This window comes from Anas platyrhynchos, chromosome 3 (assembly GCF_047663525.1).
Source record: "Anas platyrhynchos isolate ZD024472 breed Pekin duck chromosome 3, IASCAAS_PekinDuck_T2T, whole genome shotgun sequence".
NCBI classification, from domain to species: Eukaryota; Metazoa; Chordata; class Aves; order Anseriformes; family Anatidae; genus Anas; species Anas platyrhynchos.
The window spans coordinates 100,072,917-100,093,885 of record NC_092589.1 but is presented as its reverse complement, the minus strand read 5'-3'; the positions used below and the strand labels follow the sequence as shown (position 1 = coordinate 100,093,885).

Below are 20,969 nucleotides of genomic sequence, written 5' to 3'. Positions count from 1 at the left end.
GCCGGCTTACGTTTTCTGTATTAGAAAAAAATAAAATAAAATAAATAAATAAATAATAAAGAAGCTCTTTGGAAGCTCTGTCCGACTCAGTTACAAACGAGCACAGGGCAGACCCATCTCTCACCAGGCTCCACGAGGCAGAGCCGAGCTCCCAGCCCGCCCCAGGTGCCTGCCTCCACGTTCGCATATTTAAATCACAGCAAGCAGCTGCCCTGCCCGCTGGGAGCTGCCGGCACGGGGCGGGCAGGGAGGGGGGGGAGAACTCTGCCCTGTACTTCTGAAGGGCAAAGCAGCGCCGGATCCTGTCGCCGCCGAGTCGCCGCGTCGCCCTATCGCCGACACCCCCCCGACAGCAGCACGCACGTCGTCCCCGGCCTCGTGGGGTTCCCCCACCGCCCCCGTCGGAGCCCTGCCCCGGTGCCGCCGCCGGGGCCGTGCCGAGCGCCGCTCCCCGGCGCGGCGGGGCCGGGATTGGCTGCGGGGGCCGGGGGGGGCCGGGCACGGCCGCGGGTGGGTGCGCGGAGGAGGCTGCGTGGGGCAGCACAGAGAGAGCCCACGGCGGCGGCCGGAGGGAGCTGCAGTCGGGGGGCTTTGTCCACGGAGGGTCCAGAGCATAAGGGTGGGTTTTGTTGGTTTTTTTTGGGGGGGGTGTTATTATTTTTTTAATTTTTTATACTTTATTTTTTTATTTTTATTTTTTATTTTTTATTATTTTATTTTATTATTTTTTTATTTTATTTTATTTATTTATTTTTTTTTTAATATTTTATTTTATTGTTGCTGGTGGTGGTTTTATTTATTTATTATTTATTTATTTTGGTGCCTTGCCCACGCAGGACGTGCTATGCCCGCCGAACCGCTCAGCCGGGCTGTGAAGATGCACGCCATCCCCGACCTGCACTCCTCGCTCACCGTGCGGCTCCTCAGCAAGGGGCCCGAGTACCTGCGCAGGCAGATGGGGGCAGGCACCCCCGGCAGGAGAAGCGCGGTGGAGAGGCTGGCAGCCGACAAGGCCAAGTACGTGAAAAGCCAGCAGGTGATCGGCACCAAGCAGGAGCCCGTCACGGTGTTCAGCTCGGCCTCGGAGAGCAGCAGCGAGGCGTGCTCGGTGGAGAGCAAGATCAACAGGGACTTGGGCAGAGGGAAGGGCACGAAGCCGCTGGAGCGGGCGAAGGCGACGTGCTCCTGCCGTGCCCCCCTGCAGCACGGCCCCCCCATAGCCAGGCGCAGCACCCCCAGGAGGCAGATGCGGCCGGACTCGCTGGTGATCTACCGGCAGAAATGTGAGCAGGGGAGAGGCCAGAGCCAGGACGGCACACGAGGGAGTTTGGTGAGGAGGCTCTTCCAAGGGCCTGGAAAGGAGAAGCAGCTGGCCTCCCCTGAGATGCCCAGAGTCATTATGGAGGACACCGCAAGCACCGAGAGCAAAGAGCTGCCCGTGGCAAAGCACAGTGACCACGAGCCGAGCAGCCATGGGGCTGAGCAGACTGCTGCTGAGAGCACCCAAACCCCGGGGCTGTGCAAAACAGAGCTTGAGAGACCCTCAGCATTGACAGTAGTTGCTGACGAGGTCAAGGAGGTGAAGAGGAGAGGTCTCCATCGCTCCCAGTCGGACATCAGCTCTCGCTACTCCAAGTCTTTCGCTGAGTTTGATACATTTTTTAAGTACTGTGGCCTGGAGCAGGAGGTCATCGAGGATCTGGGGAGAGAGAACTTCTCGGTGGTGTCTGACAACGTCTCCTTCAAGATTCGCAGCATCAGTGTGGCAACATCCGAGAGCGACTTCACAAGGCACAGCGGGGACGAGGGGCTGCTGGAGGACGAACTCACCGAGCAGGTCCCGAGCAGCACTTCTGTGATCGAGCGCAATGCTCGGATAATCAAGTGGCTGTACACGTGTAAGAAAGCCAAGGAGACTAATAAGGCGATGCAGGAGCTGGCATGAAGGCTTCTTTCAGCATGCGTTGCAGCCTGGCAAACTCAAGGTGTGTGCAAAGCCTCGCCCTGTTGATTTATACATTTCTCTTTCCTCTTTAGCGCACTAGACTTTTCATAATTTATTTTAGTCTTTTTATGAACGGTGGTGGGAACTTGTATTTTGTAGACTACTTGTCATAATATAGCATTTTTGCAAAGCAGAAATCTGGGGCATTGCAAAGAACAAAATGCAAGCAAGTACAGCTCGCCAGACTGAGATCAGACCCCCTATGAGAAATCAAAGCGTCAGTGTCTATGAGGGCTGTCTGTCTTTTGTAGACTCCTGCTTTGTAAATAGTTTGTTTTCTGTATTTCTGCTATATTAAGTGCTGAAAAAAAAAAAAAAAGACTTAGAAAAGTATTCAACCCTTAATTACAGCAGCTTATGTAACAGACTGAACTGAAACTATTAATAATTAGGAGTACATTGTATTTATACCGTAATGCTACAGCTTCCCCCTCTTTACTTTCCCTCGCACTCTTCTTGTTCCCTTCTTTTGCTTATACATAGACACCCCAACTCTCAGGCAAGCAAAGCAGAGCGAGTACTACTGCTATCAGTCTTCTTGCTGTGCAGACCATAAAAGTTTGCTCCAGGTGATCCCCTAGCATATGTTATCTGTCCTGTTTGATCGTAGTGGATTTGGCTCTTCTGAAGTGTGTTTTGCTGTGCGGCTTGGTACCGGTGGCTAGAAATGAGTTGTGTGGTTTCCTTTGTATAGAGGGATACATTGCTGTGTAAAACTACAGATAAGTAATACAAATGTGTGGCGTCGAGGTTTGGGAAACAATTACTTCACACGGTGAAGTAGAATAAATTTAGCCCTAGCGAAATCTGATATCCTGGTTTTAGTCAAAGCTGTGTTTATTTTGCATCTGATCTCAAGGAGCTGTGTTCCTGGGGATTTTGGTACTGATGGTCTACTAGACATTTTTTTCTCCTTCCAATATTTGAAGCCCTTAGGACAAGTACCACAGTATGGTCTTTAAAAATTGCATGAACAGTTCTCAATGTGAAGGATTACATGTATGTTTTCTGACAGTTTGTAATTGGTACATGAGAAGAGCATCACTTAGTGCAGGTACAGCTCTTGAGAGTGAGTGTAGGCCTTATGAACGGGGAGCAATGAAATGCTTGAGCCTCTTTCTCACGTGGATGTGGGGCTGTCACTCCAGATTCCTTTAATCTATGAAATGCAGAAATCCATTTATTTAATTAAAATAGTTTTAATTATGTGAGAAGTGGATAATTTTTAAAATTTGTATTCTTCTTGAAAGGATATTTTTGTCCTGCAAGTAGAGCAAGGAAGGAGAGACATTTTTGTACCAACATTTCCAGCTGCTTTAGATAAGAGCAATTGTCAGGTCTCCGCCTGACAAGTTAAAGAAGCGTTGTTATGTGACAGATCTTTTCCCAAATTACGTCAGAGAGAAGAAAGGGCTCTTCTGATCATTCCTCCTTGCTCATACCTCTGTGATAAAAGGCAAGGGAGATACACAAAACAAAACAGTGCAGGTGGCCAGTTGTGACCCTTGCTGCCACAGCTGGCCTCACAAAACACTGAGGACGGATGGCACAGCTCACTCTCTTCCACTGCAAGCAGGAGCCACGTAACAAAACCAACCAAATTTCCATGAAGGGAAGCAAAATAAAAACCTGCCTGCTCCTGCGTGGCCTTGTGAGCAGTAGGCTCCAGGTCCAGAACAGCAGTCGTCACCACAGGATGCCAGAGCCTGCTCAGGAGGGAGCAGTTGGGCCTTTCCCCATCCATTTGCATGGTGCTGAGGATGTTCAGCACTGCAGCTGAGACAGGAGATGTTGGTGACCACCCTGAGGAGCATGCAGTCTTCAGAGGCTGAGGACAAGAGGGTGCTTCACCAGGGCAAAAGCCAGGGCAGGAAGGGGAAAGTTGTTATCCAGGGGCTGAGCTGGTGCAACTTCACAAAGGCTTAGTCAATGTCTATTTATTTATTTATTTTTAACACCTAAGACAAAATAACCATTCACAAAGAGTGCTAGCCTAACAGTGTGGTAAAAAGACCACCATGAAGTTCAAGGGACAAATATGATCATTCTGCAGTAATTTTAATTTCTAGAAACCACATGTTCTAGGAATGATTTTCCTTTAGCTGTTCCGTACCCCTAGCAATGGTGCTTACTCCCATTTAAATTGAAATCAGAGCAGAACATGAGGGAATGCTTTACACTGGCAGCAATTTTCTTTGGAACCAAAATTCTGGCAGTCTAAGAAACATTAATCCACACGGTTCATATTATAAACCTAATTTTAAACATAATACTAGAGCTGACTCTCAGCTGATACACCTCAGTAGTAGGTCTATGATTGTTTCCAGGTTAATTTGTGGACACTTTCTGAAAAAGAAAATACCAGTTAGGCCACAGAACCAGAAAAAGTTCAGTGAGGTCAGCTAAAAATACCAGGGCACAACACCTAGAATAAGGGACAGGAGTCACCAAGTTACCATATGTTAAATATTATAGTTACCAGGCAAAATTTAAGCTATCTTCATGTGATCTCAGGTTGAGTCCTCTAGTTACGGTTTTTACATTAATGTATACCCAAATGTTCATCTTTTCATTCAGTTTTGCATTTTCTCTGGCAATGCAGCATCAAGTTAGATACACACATTTTTTTACAATATCCACATATTTGGCTTTGTGGCTCTGAGACACATTCTTGAAGGCACCTTATTTTACAGAGAGGCTTGAAAAGTATTACAGCTTCTTTGGAGAAAGAAGCAAAAGCCTGTTTTTCTAAAATCTAGCATTTATTACGTCTAAACTACCTTTAGAGAACTGCATAGCTTGTATGGGCTGGTGAGCACCTCATTCATATTTTATGTTCTCCATTTAATTTTTCATGAGCTCTCTGGAGCCTGGTGGGACACTGCGTAAGTAAAACAACTACCTGAAGGATCAGGTTCCCTGACACGTCTCATCAGAGTGATGAGCGCAGAGTCTGAATGTGGGCTGTGGGCTTCAAAACACAAATTTCCTCAGTGAGATGAGCATTGCTTCTTTCACAGTAGGATGTTGCCTGAATTCACCTCTGCAGTTCACTTCTGCTGGCTCCTCTCACTATCAGCTCTGCTTGACTCCAAGAAAGGGGTTCACAGATCATCCTCCTTCCTGGCTTGAATCAGGATTATGCAGCCTTGTGTTTCAGCACCATTCTTACTTGCATTTTAATTATTCACATGGAGATCTCATGGGAGGGGAATTTACTATGTTGACAATAACTGCAAGCAGCTGAATAAAAGCCTTGGAGTATCACCTAATGCTGTTTGATATGATAAATAATAAATGACACTTTTTTTTTTTTTCTCTTTCATCAGAATCCTTGACTTGGAAGTTGAACAAAACCAGGCACAGGAAGAAACTCTTCCCTCATGGCTACTTTGTTCAAGTTTAGCATTTTCTTCTGGCCTCCTTCCCTCGCCCCTGTCCCTCTTGACAGCCTCACTCTTGTCAAAAGCACAAAGGGTGTCCGAGAGCATGACGACAAGCTGAAATCATGAACTGTGCCACGGCAAGGAAGTAGGAAATGAAAGCTCCTGGCAAAGCAGAGCATGCTGTTGGCAGAAATATCCAGCATCAGGTCACCGCCCCAGGATGTCGCTCCGGGATGTGGCAAAGGTCCGTGTTGCACACCCGTCTCTCCCCAGCAATGAGTTTGTCACCAGGGATGGGAGGAGAAAGTGGGGATGAAGTGGCAATGAGCCCTGGCTCAGGCCTCGCCCTGCAGGCCAGCTGACTCCTCCCAGAGGTCCCGTCCCACCAGGCCTGTTTGACCAGGGCCCATCCTGACATAAGGAGATGTTGTCTACCTGGCTGGTGAGGACTGTGGCAGCTTTATCTGGTGTGCTTGGCAAACATGCTGTAAGGTAAATCCCTGCCAAGCCTCTCTTTAAGGCTGTTCGCTGCACACTGGAGTACCTTTTGTCCATCTAGCTTGCTCTGTCGCACACCCTCCTCAGCCAATGGGGAGGAATAGCTTCTAAAACACTGCCTGAGTATTTTTCAGTTCTAAGAAACAGGTAGTCAAAAATTAGAGAGGGTTTGGCATTATTGTTGCAGTGCTGCAGAACTGTACAATTCACATTTGTATGGGCTCCTCTACTGTGCTTGCAACATATTTCTGCCTCTACTAGAGAGGGTTTTGTTCCAGTGCTTTGCAGCTGGTGGCTCAATACCTTGTGTTTTGTGCACCATGAGTGAGCAGTGGGCTTACAGGATCACAGTAGGAGACTGTATCCTAAGCTATGCAAGGCCACGCTTCCCTAGTGTGGGTCTGGAGTAGAGCTGTACTCAGGATGTGCAGGCCAGCATCCCTGCACTGTGACATCTCACAAGAGGATGTGCTAGGGCATAGGTGCAACCATGCCAAGTAGATGTCCTCATGGGAAAAGATCCAGTGTAGACAGCACCGCATTCAATATCATCAATGGAATGCTTCACTTGAACTGGCCAAGTGAAATGTGTTTCAAAAGCTGATAAAAAGTACTTTGGATCATCAGTGTAGGGAACGGTGCCTTCTGCAATAATTCAGGAACCTTGCTGGCTATGGCTATGCCCCAGATACTTAATGCAATTTGTCGCTACTTAATAAAGAATGTCTGAGACCAAAGCTTTTTTTTTTTTTTTTTTTTTTTTGTGGATATTACAAACCACAAAAAAAAAAAAAAAAAAAAAAAAGAAACCAGTGTAGGCCCATTGCCCTTTCAGTCACACCAAGGCCTATCTGACAGCTGTGCAGCAAGGACTCCAGTGGGGCGTCCTGCAGAGGCATGGGGTCCTTCTTGCCGTGCCAGACTTCACCTGGCTGTGAGGAGTCCAGAAAAAGGAGCTTTCATTCTCCGCATTCCTCTCTGCTTGCACACCAACAGCTCTCAAGGTGCCTCTTCTGGCCCAAAACAGCTGCCAGCACGGCTGGGTGGAAGCAGAGCCCAAATGAGCACTTGAGCTGCATTTTTAAAGTGTTTGTTGCTCTCGGTAAATAAACCTGTAGGAGAGGAAAGGGCAAGAGTGAACAGCAATACTCCTAGAAAACATCCGACGTGGGAGGCCCAGTTTCCCGTTTGAACTTACACAAACGTGGCACGCTGACAGAGTTGCCCCTGAAGCGCTCATCAAGTGCTGCAGTTGACAGCAGTTAAATTCACAACAAGATGGCCGGGTTGCATTTACATATGTTTTAAATGTGCTTGTCAGTCACTGGATAGTTAGTTCTCAATTACAGCAACAGTTTGAGAATGCAAGGCATTTGTCTTCGTTTTCTAGTGTCACATACTAAGGTCTGCATGTCTGAAGTTGTCTAGATAGGCAGATAACACTTCCCGATACAATAATTTTTGAGCCTGGTTTAAACTTAGGTGAAAACCAAATAGTTTGCATGAGTGAGCTTCTGCAAATGTAAAAAGAAGCTATCACACAGGGATATCCTTGTTAAATAATGAAATTTCTGTGTGCTTCTGTTACATTATTATTTAAGGATGATTCTCAGAAAACTACAAGCCAAGATGCTGCTAATATGATTTATGCACTGAAAGTGCAATTTATAAAGGGACACAGACTAGGTTTATTAGTCATGAACGTAACCTGCTGTATCTGTTCTTTTCATGCTCACTTTGCAAAGTATTTAGATGCTTTTGTCAGAGGTTGATACCTGCTTGCCTTTAAAAATATGAATTGACTGTAGATGGTTTAGAGCTCAGGAAAAATCTTTTGCATTACAAGTTGGTGCCCCACCACAATACAAGAGAATTATTTTGTTTGGTATCCAAGGAAGATTTTTAGTTTCATTTTCAAACTTATGTTTGTTTTCACTTTTTCAGATGAGCGGCTCTCAACTTTGAAGTTAAGATTATAATGCTAGGAAAAAAAATAGAAGATGCATTGGTAGTGTGCTTTCAACGGTAGAAATGTTCAATTGGCTTGAAGGTACTGAACATCAGTCTTTATCAAAATCAATGAATGTTTCCTGGCAGAGATTAGTGAAACCAGAACTGTCCCCATTCTGAATATTTTTTTAATTCCCCATTTTTATCTTTATGGACAGTTTAATGTGGTTGTGATGACTTTCCACATTTATATGTGGCAAAATTTCCCTTGCTTTGTTCAAGCTTTGATAGGAACCCTGAGCCCTCTGAGGTATCGTTTATTCCAGAGAAGATGTGGACCTATCTAAGATCTTCCCTTGGTAAGCTATGGATTCCCTCTATTTAAAAATATCTTCTGGATAAGCTAATAACCTGTTTTTCCCAGTATGCCAAGAAAGGCAGTAGATGACAATCATTCTTTCTCCATACCTCTTGTGAATGAATGATTTGGTGCTTATTCCAAAGGTTAGTACTTCATTCAGCTCCTCTTACTGTTACATGGGATGGCTTTTTCTTCCATTTGTTGGGTGTTTCACTCATATCCATCAAAATGAGGAAAAATTGCTACTGTTAGTCACTACCTGTCTTTTCCCAAAAGAAGTCCTCAAGATGTTTTTACTACTTTGCTATAAAAGACAAGATTTGGAAGGGCTGTTTTTTTCAACTTTAGTGATAAAGCAAGGTAAAGCAGGCCACTGAGGTAAATCAGAAGTTTGGAAATGGATTTCTATTCTTTTGGGAAACCTAAAACTGGGGCTGAGGGCAAAGACAAATCATAAATTGAATGATTTTGTCAAATGGAGTGCAAGTGTGCAGTGCTAACTGCTATTTACACCCAAGTGTTTCAGCGTGCTCCAACCATGTGACAGGACAATATCCACAGCCGTAACATAACATGTAAAAGGTACAAAGTCTGATTTTTATGGCCTAAACGTTAATATTTGCAATAAAGACATCAGGTAAAGACTGGAATCCTTGCAATATATTGTAAATATTACTGTACAGAGATCTATATGTAACAAATACAGATTGTTCTATTATACATGTATTACTTTTCAAAGGGAGATAGCCCTCGTGTTTTGTGAATTTGGAGAAACATTACAACAATTAGCATTAAGCAGAAACTTCCCTGGGAGGAGGTTGACCTGTCATTGCCTCATATGAAGTTTCTCACATCTTCTTTTGAATCTTGTGAAATAGAGTACTGCTCAGACTTGGTATGCAAGTTCCTACATTTCTGTATTTATAGACATATAAATGTACTGTGTACTATTGAGTGCATACAAATAAAAATACCACACTGAGAGTTAGTTTTGTTGTTTTGTTTTTTCTTGAAAAATATCTTTTTATTGTTCTGTTTCCATTAGCATACCATTATTTTAAAGCTAGTATCCCACTACCTACTTGCTCTGAGTGAGGCTACAGATGTGTTGGCCATACCAAGATCCCTGTATGAGAACCAAGGGTTCTTGGTAAGTTTGAAATACATGAAGCCAGGATTGTTTCACAGTAATTTGATATTTTCATTCTAGAATATGGCCAAAAGATGCACTGTTTGGTTCTAAAGGGCAGTATTTTTTTTCCAGACTTTGATATTATATTTGATTTTCCTCACTGTCAAAAACTACTATGTGCTGCAGGCAATACCACATCCATCACAAGCAAGCATGGCCAGTGCCCAAGCAGTGAGCCTGAAGTTCTGCTTAGAAAAAATAACATATCTCCAGAACCTTAACAGGTTTTCCTTTGACTGCATTCCATAGGAAGAATTCAATGTATGTGATGTTAATTCCCTGTGCATGCATTCTGTGAAGAAAGCAGGAGAAACAATGATGGTATACAGTAAGCTTTTACCAGAGACCAGTATACTCCAGATGTGTAATTATCATTTTGGCATGGCCTAACCTGCTCAGGTGGAAGTGTTTCAATGACAAGTGTTTGAATGCAACTTGAGGTAGAGCTGACTGATGCTCACTGTGTAGATTAAGCTCTTCCACAAAAAAAAAATAATAAAAAAAGCAACATTTATCATCACTGACATAGAGCCTTCCCAGCATAAACCCTGTCTGACCTTTGTCAGTACAGGATAAAAAGCAAGTCTAGAAAAGGGAGACAATTTGTGCCTCCCCCTTTCTGTGTGGGTTAACCTCCCTTAGCAAGCCTTTGCCAGTATTGCTGCCTTTGGGAGGAAGGAGTCGTCATAGCCCGTGAATATCATAGAAATCACAGAACGGTTTGGGTTGAAAGAGGCTTTAAGGATCACCCAGTTCCAACCTCTCTGCCATGGGCAGGGACACCTCCCACTAGACCAGGTTGCTCAAAGCCCCATCCTGCCTGGCCTTGAACACTTCCAGGGATGGGGTATCCACAGCTTCTCTGGGCATCCTGTTCCCATGCCTAGCCACCATTACAGTAAAGAATTTCTTCCTTATATAACTAATATCTTATATCTAATTTAAATCTACTTTCTTTTAATTTAAAACCATTACTCCTTGTCCTATCACTACAGTCTGATAGAGTCTCTCCTCATCTTTCCTGTAGGTCTCCTTCAAGTACTGGAAGGCTGCTATAAGGTATCCTTGGAACTTTCTTTTTGCTAAGCTAAATAATGCCAACTTTCAGCTTGTCTTCATAGGAGAGGTGTTCCAGCCCTCTGATCATCTTTGTGGCCATCATCTGGACCCGCTTTTAACATGTCAATGTGTTTTTTTTTTTTTTCTCAGGGGACTCAAAACCAAACACAGTGCGCCAAGTGGGGTCTCATGAGAGCAGAGCAGAGCAGGAGAATCACCTCCCTCCAACTGCTGGCCACACTTTTTTGACGCAGCCCAGAATTCTTTTTCTGGTCTTCAAGTGTAAATTGCCAGCTCATGTTGAACTTTTCATCCACCAGTACCAGTATCCTTGGGCTACAGCTGAGCTTAAGAACATTGTTATTAAATGAAGACCCCTCCTACAATCCTTTATTATATAGGGCGTTTGTACCCCATTTTGTGGTAACCAGTGGATTTCTTTGAGAAATAAGGATTTGCAAGCTCCTGTTCTTGGAGTGTCTGGTGTACGGAACCTCTTAAACTCCACAGCTTACTGATTCACTGCTTCTCTTTTGATTCATCTCTCAGTAGTAAATAGGTGTTAGAAAGAAGCTCTGCAAAGACTTAGAGACTGGAAAAAAAACTCTTCAGGTGTTTTGTAGATGGTGCATTCTGAACACACAATGGTAACAGTATCTGCAAGACCATTTGGCAAAGAACTGCATGTCATTGGCATCCGAACAAGCAAATATAGTGCTTAGCATTACCCTTAAAGAGATGCCTCTGAATACTGGAGGGGTTTAGTTATATTTACCCTAGATTTATCCTGATGGAGTAAAGGGTAATAGATCAATCGACCTAAGTGGAACATTGCAAAATAGGATTAGAAATGACCACTCTTCTCATCTGCAGGTAATGATGTAAGAGGCGGTTAAGTCCAGGGAGGTCTTCGTGACTAAAGAGTTTCAAAGACAAAACAACTTCTGGATCAAAATAAGTCACATATATCTATATCCATAAATCAGTTTAACTCCTCAAAGAATATAAAATCCTGTGAAATTAGTTTGCACATTTGTAGGGGTGTTCGATTGCCTCAGTGATTAATATGTTTTTAAAAAATCTAAGAGCTTTGGTTGTTTGTATTTCATAGTTTGCCAACCAACAGTCCCATGGGTGTAACAGTTTTATATTCTTTTTCATTGGCTACAGAAAGAGGCAGAGGGTGGTAGTCACTGACAGCTAGCCACAAAAACACATTATTATTCATCAGATGATGATCAGCATGAAACAGTGCTGAACCAACCAGAGCCAAGATGTAATCCCTCATACAAAGATACAGGCACAACTGAGCAAACTAATGGGAATGCTGGCCTTACTCCTTCCTGTCAACCCAACCTCTTCTTGCATCACTGTTTTTCTCCATGGTGAGTAGGAGCCTTCGCAACTTCCACAGTTACTCACCAGTTCGAATTGCTCATCTTGTGCCCTCTATGACGGTCCCTTTCTGTGTTTACTTTTCCACTGCTCTCATTCATGTGCTGATTATGTTACCCAAGGCACTATTCTATCTATCCTCATTCTTGTAGTCTTTTTTTTTTTTTCTGAGTAATATTTCCAGTTATAATCTTCTGTTCAATCTTTATTTGCCCCTACCCCAAGGAACAGGAAACTAAATGTGCAAACAGATGAGAAGTGAATAAGGTGCATAGTTAAGCAGCAGCTTACTGTGTTAGAGGCCAAGTCTGCCGTCCATTTTCAGGTACACAGCCCTTCCTGCATAACTTAGCATATCTTTTTTTCATTATTTTCCCTCTTTTCATTGTTGACATCTGTTTGTAACATCACCCTTGGCTTGTCTTTAGCTCACTTAAATAAGTTTCTCAGAGCTGTTGTGTGACATTTTATTTGTCTGCAAAGAGCTCTGAGTGCAGCTACTGCAAAAGCAAATGGCAAATTACAAATCTTTTCAAGGTAAAATGTGGTCTAAACCTTCTAGGAACTTCAGTGTGGCCAAATAATAATAATGATAATAATGATGATGATGATGATGATAATAATAATAATAATATTAATAATAAATAAAAATCAGTCCAGTTCTAGCGAACAGTTGGGCTTTGCAAGAGTACGACTGAAAGCATAAATGAACCTGAAATGGTTCTGTTTGGGAACCAGCTGAAAGGTATCTCCTGAACTTTCTGGAAAGACACAGCTTGCCTCTCATCAAAACAAATGCTAACCAACGACTCTTGATTTTAATCATCATTCTTTTATGTGTTTATCAGGGAAAAAAAATCACCTCTAATCTTTTGATGAAAACCTTTTTCATGGTTCTCTAAACAAAGTTATGATCCAGATAAAAAACATTCAAACATTTTCAATTGTTCAGATATTGATTCTGGACAAGAAAAAGAAGGATGCCAGTTGTCGTCCACTTTACATTTTGCTTCAAGCCTGGTCTTCATCCAAGCTCATGGTTCAGTGGAGGACGCATGAGTGTTTCAAAGGACTTACATCACGTGGTGTGTCTGGCCATGGGCAAGTGCTGTGCTTTGTAGTAGGTGTACATAGTATGTAGCATGATAAGGTCCTGGGCATGACAGCAAAACAAAAACATTGCTCACTACAAACATCCTCATTATTAAGAATCCCATGATGTTCATTTCCTGCAGCTTTCTCTTGTGCTTCTTTTTGTTGTGGCTGAACTCAAAGACAGCTGGGGGTGATCTGTTGGTAGATGAATAATCAGGATTACAACTTTGCCACTACAACAAAGTATGAAACATTAAGTGTAGTTAACAAATTCTATCAGAGGAGGAAGTAAATACGTGCAGTTCTGAGTGAAATCAAATGGAGAGAAAGATGACAAACAGGAAACACAAAACACTCAACCAAGTGGATGTTGTCCATAGGGAGACGTGTTCAGCATAGCACCAAATCCATCACAGGTAAGAGAAAAGACAGCATAGGTGAAGAAAGTGAAAACGAAGTCAGTTCAATAAGATTTCTCAGTTAAAACTGCAAGGATGAGGTGAACCAGGAAGCTCCCAGACTGTGGAAAGAATAAGATGTAATTGTGGTGATGGGATTTTCAATTGTGTGGGGGGATACAAGAAAAATGCATCATGGATAAAATGAGAGATCACCTGGACTATTTGAATTCATTATGGATAGTAAGGATGGGTCTGCTATTGTGCATGAGGCTGCTGAGCTTCTGAGGTAAAACAGAGCTGATGTGAGAAACCATTTTAACGAAGTCTTTAGGACTAGACATTGCTTTTATATGGTGTTTTTCTTCTCAGGCTCAAAGGTTGCCAGTGTGATTCACTAATTAATTAATGGTGGTACCTTCAGGTAGAAAGAGCCACATGCTACTACGGCCAAGAGGAGGGCCGCAAAGGTATTTGGTAATAGCCTGAGCTCCTTGAAATGGTGTAACATTTCAAAAGCACTCACAACCTTGCGGAGTCATAACTCTCTTTATCAGAAGTATCTCAGAGCCACTTTTACAAACAGATGCTGGTACTGAGGGTTCAACCACATGACGAGGCCTCAGCAGTGTAACGTGCCAGCTCTTGTCCTTGAGCTGCCGTGACTGTCCAGGTGCTCCCATCGAGGAGTGATGCAGCCTAGCCTGTAGGCAGTTTACAGCTAAGGCGTGCTGCTTTGTTACTGGGGCAGGCTAACACAAACAATATCCAGCAGCACTACACATCTCACCTGTCTTTAACCCCCCTAGCCGAGGCTACTCACCCCAGCGTCAGTGACACATCCCATCTATCTAAAGATTAGGAATACTATTAAGAATGACTCATTTCTGGAGCTACCTATGTTTCATTGCTGATTGCATCAGGAGGCTAGATGACTAGATTAGACTAGACTACTATCCTTTGGCAAGTTAAAGTTAGACAAGAGGAATCCTACCTTCAGACGACATTCATAATTTAAGAGGTCATCATGAATTCAGTATCTGAACCCATAATGCTACTGGCATTTTTAGGGAGGGGTTGTGATTTTGTATTTTCTTTTCAGTCTTTTCTTGAGATATAACTTTTTGGTCAGAGTGGCTACTATTTCTGAAAATCCCCAAAAATGTGTGGCTGGAAGAAGCCTGAGTATGGCGAACCCAAAATATTTCAAATCCAAAATTCCCCAGAAGAAACACTGTGGAAACAGGATATTAATTGGCAGAAAATCCCCATGTGGGAAAAAAAATTTGGGTTCCTTCAAGCTAGATTGAGCTTAGGAAATATGGGATAACAGTTATATTTTTATATGGAGAGGAAGTGTAAAATGTATACGTACTTCCTTAGGAATAGACAAATTAGTTAAAGATAAACTCAGCATTTGGTGTACTGATTAACTTATGGAGAGTGTGGCTGTCTAGTACCACTTCTTCGCTGCTGCTTTCAGTCTGTTTTCTTAAGGTCATTTTAAACTCTCAACCTGCAGTTTAAGATGGTGCTAACTGAGCCGTGGTGACATTTGGTATATCCCTTTGATACAGCACAACACAGGAGACAAATCTGAAAGATCAAGTGGTTTGCTACTATCTCAGAAAAGACCTGGGCCTTACGCCAAAAAAACAAAGCTATCGTTGGAAAGGCAAGGAAAGTCAAGGCAAGGATTGATTACAACTGCCTTTGTATATTTCAGAATGAAAGAGGAAAGAGCCGTTTGTGAAAACAATAGTAAAGGTGTTGAAAATTGGCAGGGAAAGGATGTGTGAGTCATTAGTGTACACAAATGTAGATATCAAAATGGTAAGGCTGATAAAAAAATCTTCCAACAGAAATAAAAAATGCGAGTTTTACTGAGTTCATGTTTTTCACAAAAGTACTGAATAAATTTTCCCACCAAATTTTTTGACTCTTCCCTCTAAGTAACAAATCTGTGCAATCAATATATATTTGCCAGGAGGAACAACTGCAGGTCAAAACGAAACATCACAATACATAGTGGAGGAAGCAGTACAACCAGAGTACATCCAGCCCAAAGAGAAATACATTTAGAACTGTTTATGAATTTAGAATGACAACAACAACAAATCCCATTTAAAAGTTGAACGTAATTTGTTATAACTTTTTCAAGTGAACTTCAAAGAACAATAAATATTTTGAAGGGGTATCCAATATGTAACTTTTTTTTTTTTTTTTTTTTTTTTATAGGTAAGGACCAGAACTGTTGTGACAAGGGTTTAGATAGCTCTCATTTTCTCATTAATGTAAAAGACTGTTCTACTGAGTGTAGGCACATTACCCCATCAGTCTTAAAACCTCGACATATGAATGCACATTCTGTAGTCTGTTAATATTAAAGTGTAATATTTGTTAACATTCCAGTCAGAGAAATAACTTATAAGCCATTGGAGTGCTATATAAAGATTAATTTATTTGTCTCCAGGAAAATTTTATGCTACTACTTTCAGAGGTAATGCATTGAAAAGGAAGCTTTCATATTAACTCTAAAATTGGATAATATCTTAATATGTGAATGTACAACTACTGCAGCTATTAATGTGTAACGAAGTGAAAGACACTTTGGAACAAAAGTCTTAATCTGTTTGCAGTTTTCACAATTGTACTATAGTCAAAAGGAAAAAAAAAAAAAAAAAAAAAAGACAGGTCTTGTGATTTATGTGTACCATGATAAAACGTGTTAGACATGGCTTGCATCAAACAGGGAAGTAAAGGCAATTTCACCTGTAGATATCTTTTTCTTCTAACAGCTATAAGTCCTCTCCATAACTATTGTTTTATCCCTGCTTTTATGTCTGTCATGAAGCACTCTTAAATCATCCAGGAACGTTTTAACTTCCCGTCAGGCTATTAAGAAACGCTATCTTTATTTCCAGGTGGAAAACTGAGGAGAAAGAAATGAAAACTACATCAAAATGGAGAAATCACCTGCAGATATTAAAGGGTAAATATTTGTATCCACAAGATAAATATAGGGAAAAATAGGGGAAGAAAGAAAGACAGAAACAAAAAGAAAAAATCAACACTGAGAAGAAGGGAGAGAAGGGAGGGAGGCAATATCAGGCTGAAATAAAAGTGGCTAGGAAATAAAAATCCATAGAATACTTTAAAACAAAGCCCATGACTTGTTGGTAGCTCAAGGGGTGTCATATACCCCACTATCCTCTCTGGTAAATGATACTCTTCTGTTAACATTTCCTAAAGCCTTACTTACATGATTTTCATAAACTGTTTAGGAATCAGTTGTTTTATGCTTTGCTCCTGAATTTGTCCTCCCCCAGCATTCTTTTCCCTTGGATTATTTCATTGGGTTTATTATGAAAATAAAGCTGTTAGCAACGTTATGCAATGCTCCCCATGGAAATGCTAGGCGCACCTGAAAGTCATGCACTGTATTTGCCTGAGGTATTAGCTGCTCCTCCCATAAAGGGGCAGAGATTGCATCTGTTTGCAGATGAAATCTATATTATTGATTTCTAGCCACCAAGGTTCATGCTGTTTGTTGAAACCCCAAGGCAATGTATGAATTGCAGCACCAGAGAGACACCAGACAATTTTGCTTGCTTCTGCTCCTTGCACTAGCATATATATCTTTTATTTTGACTTTCTGCTTTGGAGATATGTCTACATTGCATTTCATATAAATGTGTTTTGTATCCTGAGATTTCTCCTGCTCTTCTCAATGTGCTAGTGCTCCTTGCTGTAGCAGTCGGTCAAAGGTGATCAAAGGAGCTGAGAGGAGATAATTTTAAAAGCGAATTGCTGATCAAAGGAGTGGAGAAAAACATTTTGACATATGTGACATTATGTCATGTGAGGATTTGTACAGACAGAATAATGGTCTATTTTATTACAGAAATAAAGGCTTGTAATAATAATAGGCTATTAAAAATCACTTTAATCCCTTGTATTATTGTCTAATAAGAATTAACTAGTGGCTTTCTGAGAGCTTTTCAGCTCTTTTCCTCTGCTCTTCAGACCTAAGGACTCTTCTCTCTTTATTATAAATTCAATTCTTTCTCTGAAGTCTTTTGAACTGGTTAGTTTTGTAGTCTTCTTTTGTTGGCTTTAGAAAACACACGTACTTTCTGAGGAAGAAAAATCAACTAAATTGGCAAAGATTAAAAGCTGTGAATAACAAAACATGTAGCTGCAACAACTTTCAATACTTTTGTGAATCAACCAGGCAGCCATCTACTTTGTACCAGGCTTTGTGCTGTGGCTAACATGTCAACAAAACTCAGATTACACCCAAAGCTGTAGGTTGCTGCTCTCTGCACCATACATGCCTTGAAACCACATGTGCCCAGACTGTGCCCAGAAGTGCCCGCACTGCTTGATGTTGCACAAACATGAAATAAAAATATATTTGCAGTGAAAGCAGTTTGCGTTCTATGAGATATAAAGTAATGACAGATAGCTATAGTAAAGTGAACAAGCACCAAGTTAAAACAAAGCCAACACTTTCAAAATACTGCTAGATACCTTAATCTGTAGTTAGGCAACTTAATTTCTCAACCATAGCCCTCATTAAAGGCATGAACTGTTGTGAAAGTTCTTCAAGTTCCGGAAAAAAAAAAAAAAAAAAGGAAGGGTCATATTTTAATGCCTCAATACAAGTGTGGGACAAAGATTTTTGAAAGTTAACAAGGATTCATAATACATGTGGTTGAGAAAGGCCAAATTCAGAGGCATCCGGTGGTCCATTTTTTGCAGAAATGCAGGATAAAACTCCTCCTTGCAGTCTGTCTCCTGTTGCTGGTAGTTCAAAATTCTGAGAATTTTGGTTTGGGTTCCTGATCATAAATACCATATGTGAATCTATAGACATGCATTCAATATTTAATATTCTGGGCAGGCTTCCACTATTCTTTCAATGCTTCTGTATTAGCAGTGCTGGAGGGAAAGTACATTATGTCACCAAATGGTTATATGGATTTGAACCAAGCTTTAAAATAAATCAATAAGAGTGCAGTTCACAATGACAAATATTTCCAGTCTCTTTTTGATAAGATTCATTCTTTGAAGAGATCCAAGCATGTAAGAGAACTATGAAATGCATCAATATTTCTCCTCTTTTCTTTTATTAATTCTCATTTATTTATTCTTTTTGGCAGACCCATTTGCTTCCCTCATCCAATTTCTGATCTATCAACCAATAAAAATTTAATGCAATCTAAAAACACTACAAACAACCTGAAAAAAAAACACAACCACATGCAAACTCTCTTCCCTTCTGAAGAACTGGAATACCTGTCCCTTTTTGCAGAGCAATGTGGGTTTGTGAAAGAATAGACAGACAGATGTAGACCAATAAATAACGTTAAAACATGAACCACTTTCTAAATCATTAAATGATGATTTTATCATATCTCTATCCATTCCATTGTATGCATGGCTCACTAGGAGCAATTTCTCTTCAGAATTCCTCAGTGACTTTCCTAGGAGAGTTTCATCACTGTAAGAGAAAAGCAGACAGTCCAATTACAGTATCATGGATTTCCCCTAATTAACACTGTCTAGTTAGCAATTAAAATGAATATGAGCAACACAAACATTTCTGGGGATTGCAGACATTAATGATTTAATAATCACTTTGATATGTATAGCCACTTCCACATGTGTTTACATAACAGAAGCACCAAAGCCTGCTGATGTGGAAGATGATCAGAGGAATGTTCCTAATTAGGCAGTGAGCCAAAGAGAAAGGTCACACTGATGAACTCTTCACAGTATTGATGTTCTTCTTAAATTGCAAATAATCACAGGATTGCTAATTATTTGTATGGGATACATCACACTGGCAAGACAGTCAACACTTGTATATCAGAAAATAAACTATTCATCTTAGGAAAAGAAAATTTTCACCATGGATATTGAATGGATACGAATGGATTCTTATATTTTGTACAACATCAGAAAGCTAGAAATGCTGAAATGTTTAGTTTCAATGTTTTTGAAATAATTGACAATTTTGAGAGCTTTCTTCTAAAATGTAGCAGCATAATCTACGTCCACTGCTAACCCCACTCTATCACTTCAGCCAAAGGAGAAGTAAGACCACAATTTGATCTTTTTCCAGAAGGAATAAAAACAAATGCAAAAACTGCTTTCTGAAAGGAACAAGAATGAACATGACTAGGTGGCCTAATATTGGATTTGGCACTGTAGGGATCCCCTCAGTGTCCCGTAAACCCAAATGAATTCTACACACTCATCAACTGGGATGCTGGAAATAAAATGTTCAAAGGTCTTTTCTAGAGTTACACAGGCTATAGACCTAGCTATCAGTGCTCTTCTGAGGATGACTGATTTTGCTGCAGCTGAGCTACCACAATCATAAGAACACTCAGCAATACAAATTTAAGGGTGCCAAACCTTAGTTTTTGCTTAGGGCAAAAAATGTGAAATGGGAATACAGCCTTTTAATTCCACATTTACTTGGTTGACAACTTCCCCAGTCCATGGAAGGTGTTATCAAAATTCTTTTTTTCTCTTCTGAAGGGCTGTGGGATTCGATGTACCCTTACCACAGTAAAAAAAAAAAATAAAAATAAAAATAATAATAATAATAATAATAAATATATATATATATATATATATATATATATATATATAAAATCTTAATTTCCCTGGTATAATAGGAGATGTATCTAAATGTCTTTGATAATTTTGGTGGCTTGTTTGTTTGTTTTTGAGAATTTAGGACACTCCAAAATACACACACACACACACACACACACTGCCAGTATTTCAAAATGATGTTTTGCAAATTCTCTTTACTCCTTGGCACTTTTCTTAACCAGTTAAGGGCCTCATATATATACTGACTGTAAACAAGAAAAAACAAGTGTACAAATCTAGGTGCAAAGCCATAGAGTGCTTGCTTACTATGTTAGATGTAATCCTGTTTTCCTTTGTATTTTTAACTAAGAGGCAATATATCCTGATCTAACTACAACAGTCACTATATTTTGTATCCTTCGGGTGCAGAAAATTCTTCCAAAGACCTGAAATATGATGGTCCATCACATTATCAGTGACAATTCAGGATGCTCAAAGCTTTCTGGCCTGTTCTTTCAATGCAGCTCCTCTGCTTCTGCCGATGCTGGGGGCCAGGGGCTGCCAGCAGGCATATGGCACAGCGAGTGAGCTGTGGCTGTGTGTACCTGAAGTACACAGTGACTGTTACCGCAAACCTTTTGGTATGAAACAGTTGAGAAAATGTCCATTGGCAGAGGGCAAGACAACTAGGAAATGTTTCCTTCAGCAAGATGATAGAGTTCTTGCTCAATCCTCTTACTATTCAGTGAAGTAGCCCTTCAGAGAAGGGATATTTTTACTCCATTCCTGTGAGAAACTGCAAATATACAAATTCACCACACCCCACAGCAAGCCTGGAGTCTGTATTATTTTGCTGGATCCATTTTTAGCTACCACAAAGGAAAACATGATTTCATAATGCCTTCACTTATTCACTCTCTCTTAGCAGCCACGGCTCGTGAAGCAATTTAGGTCACCCAGATAGCTGCACTCAATCTCTCCATCAGCAGAGCTTGTGTTCAGGAAGAGCTCACCATTA

At 41.1% G+C, this 20,969-nt stretch overlaps 1 protein-coding gene across 2 annotated transcripts; it reads left to right on the top strand.

Moving 5' to 3' along the window:
* Positions 1-223: 223 nt before the first annotated feature.
* Positions 224-9,188, top strand: FAM110C (family with sequence similarity 110 member C). 2 transcript variants are annotated; one of them, XR_003496591.3, is made up of 4 exons: positions 224-619; positions 837-1,985; positions 5,335-5,635; positions 7,834-9,188. XR_003496591.3 is itself a non-coding variant. In XM_027455151.3 (3 exons), exon 2 carries the CDS (start codon positions 845-847, stop codon positions 1,943-1,945), a length of 1,101 nt encoding a protein of 366 aa, XP_027310952.3. In that variant the 5' UTR covers positions 224-619; positions 837-844; the 3' UTR covers positions 1,946-1,985; positions 5,335-9,188. The 2 variants fall into 2 exon arrangements, 1 of the variants encoding a protein (XP_027310952.3); XM_027455151.3 differs by having other exon boundaries at positions 5,335-9,188.
* Positions 9,189-20,969: the final 11,781 nt, after the last annotated feature.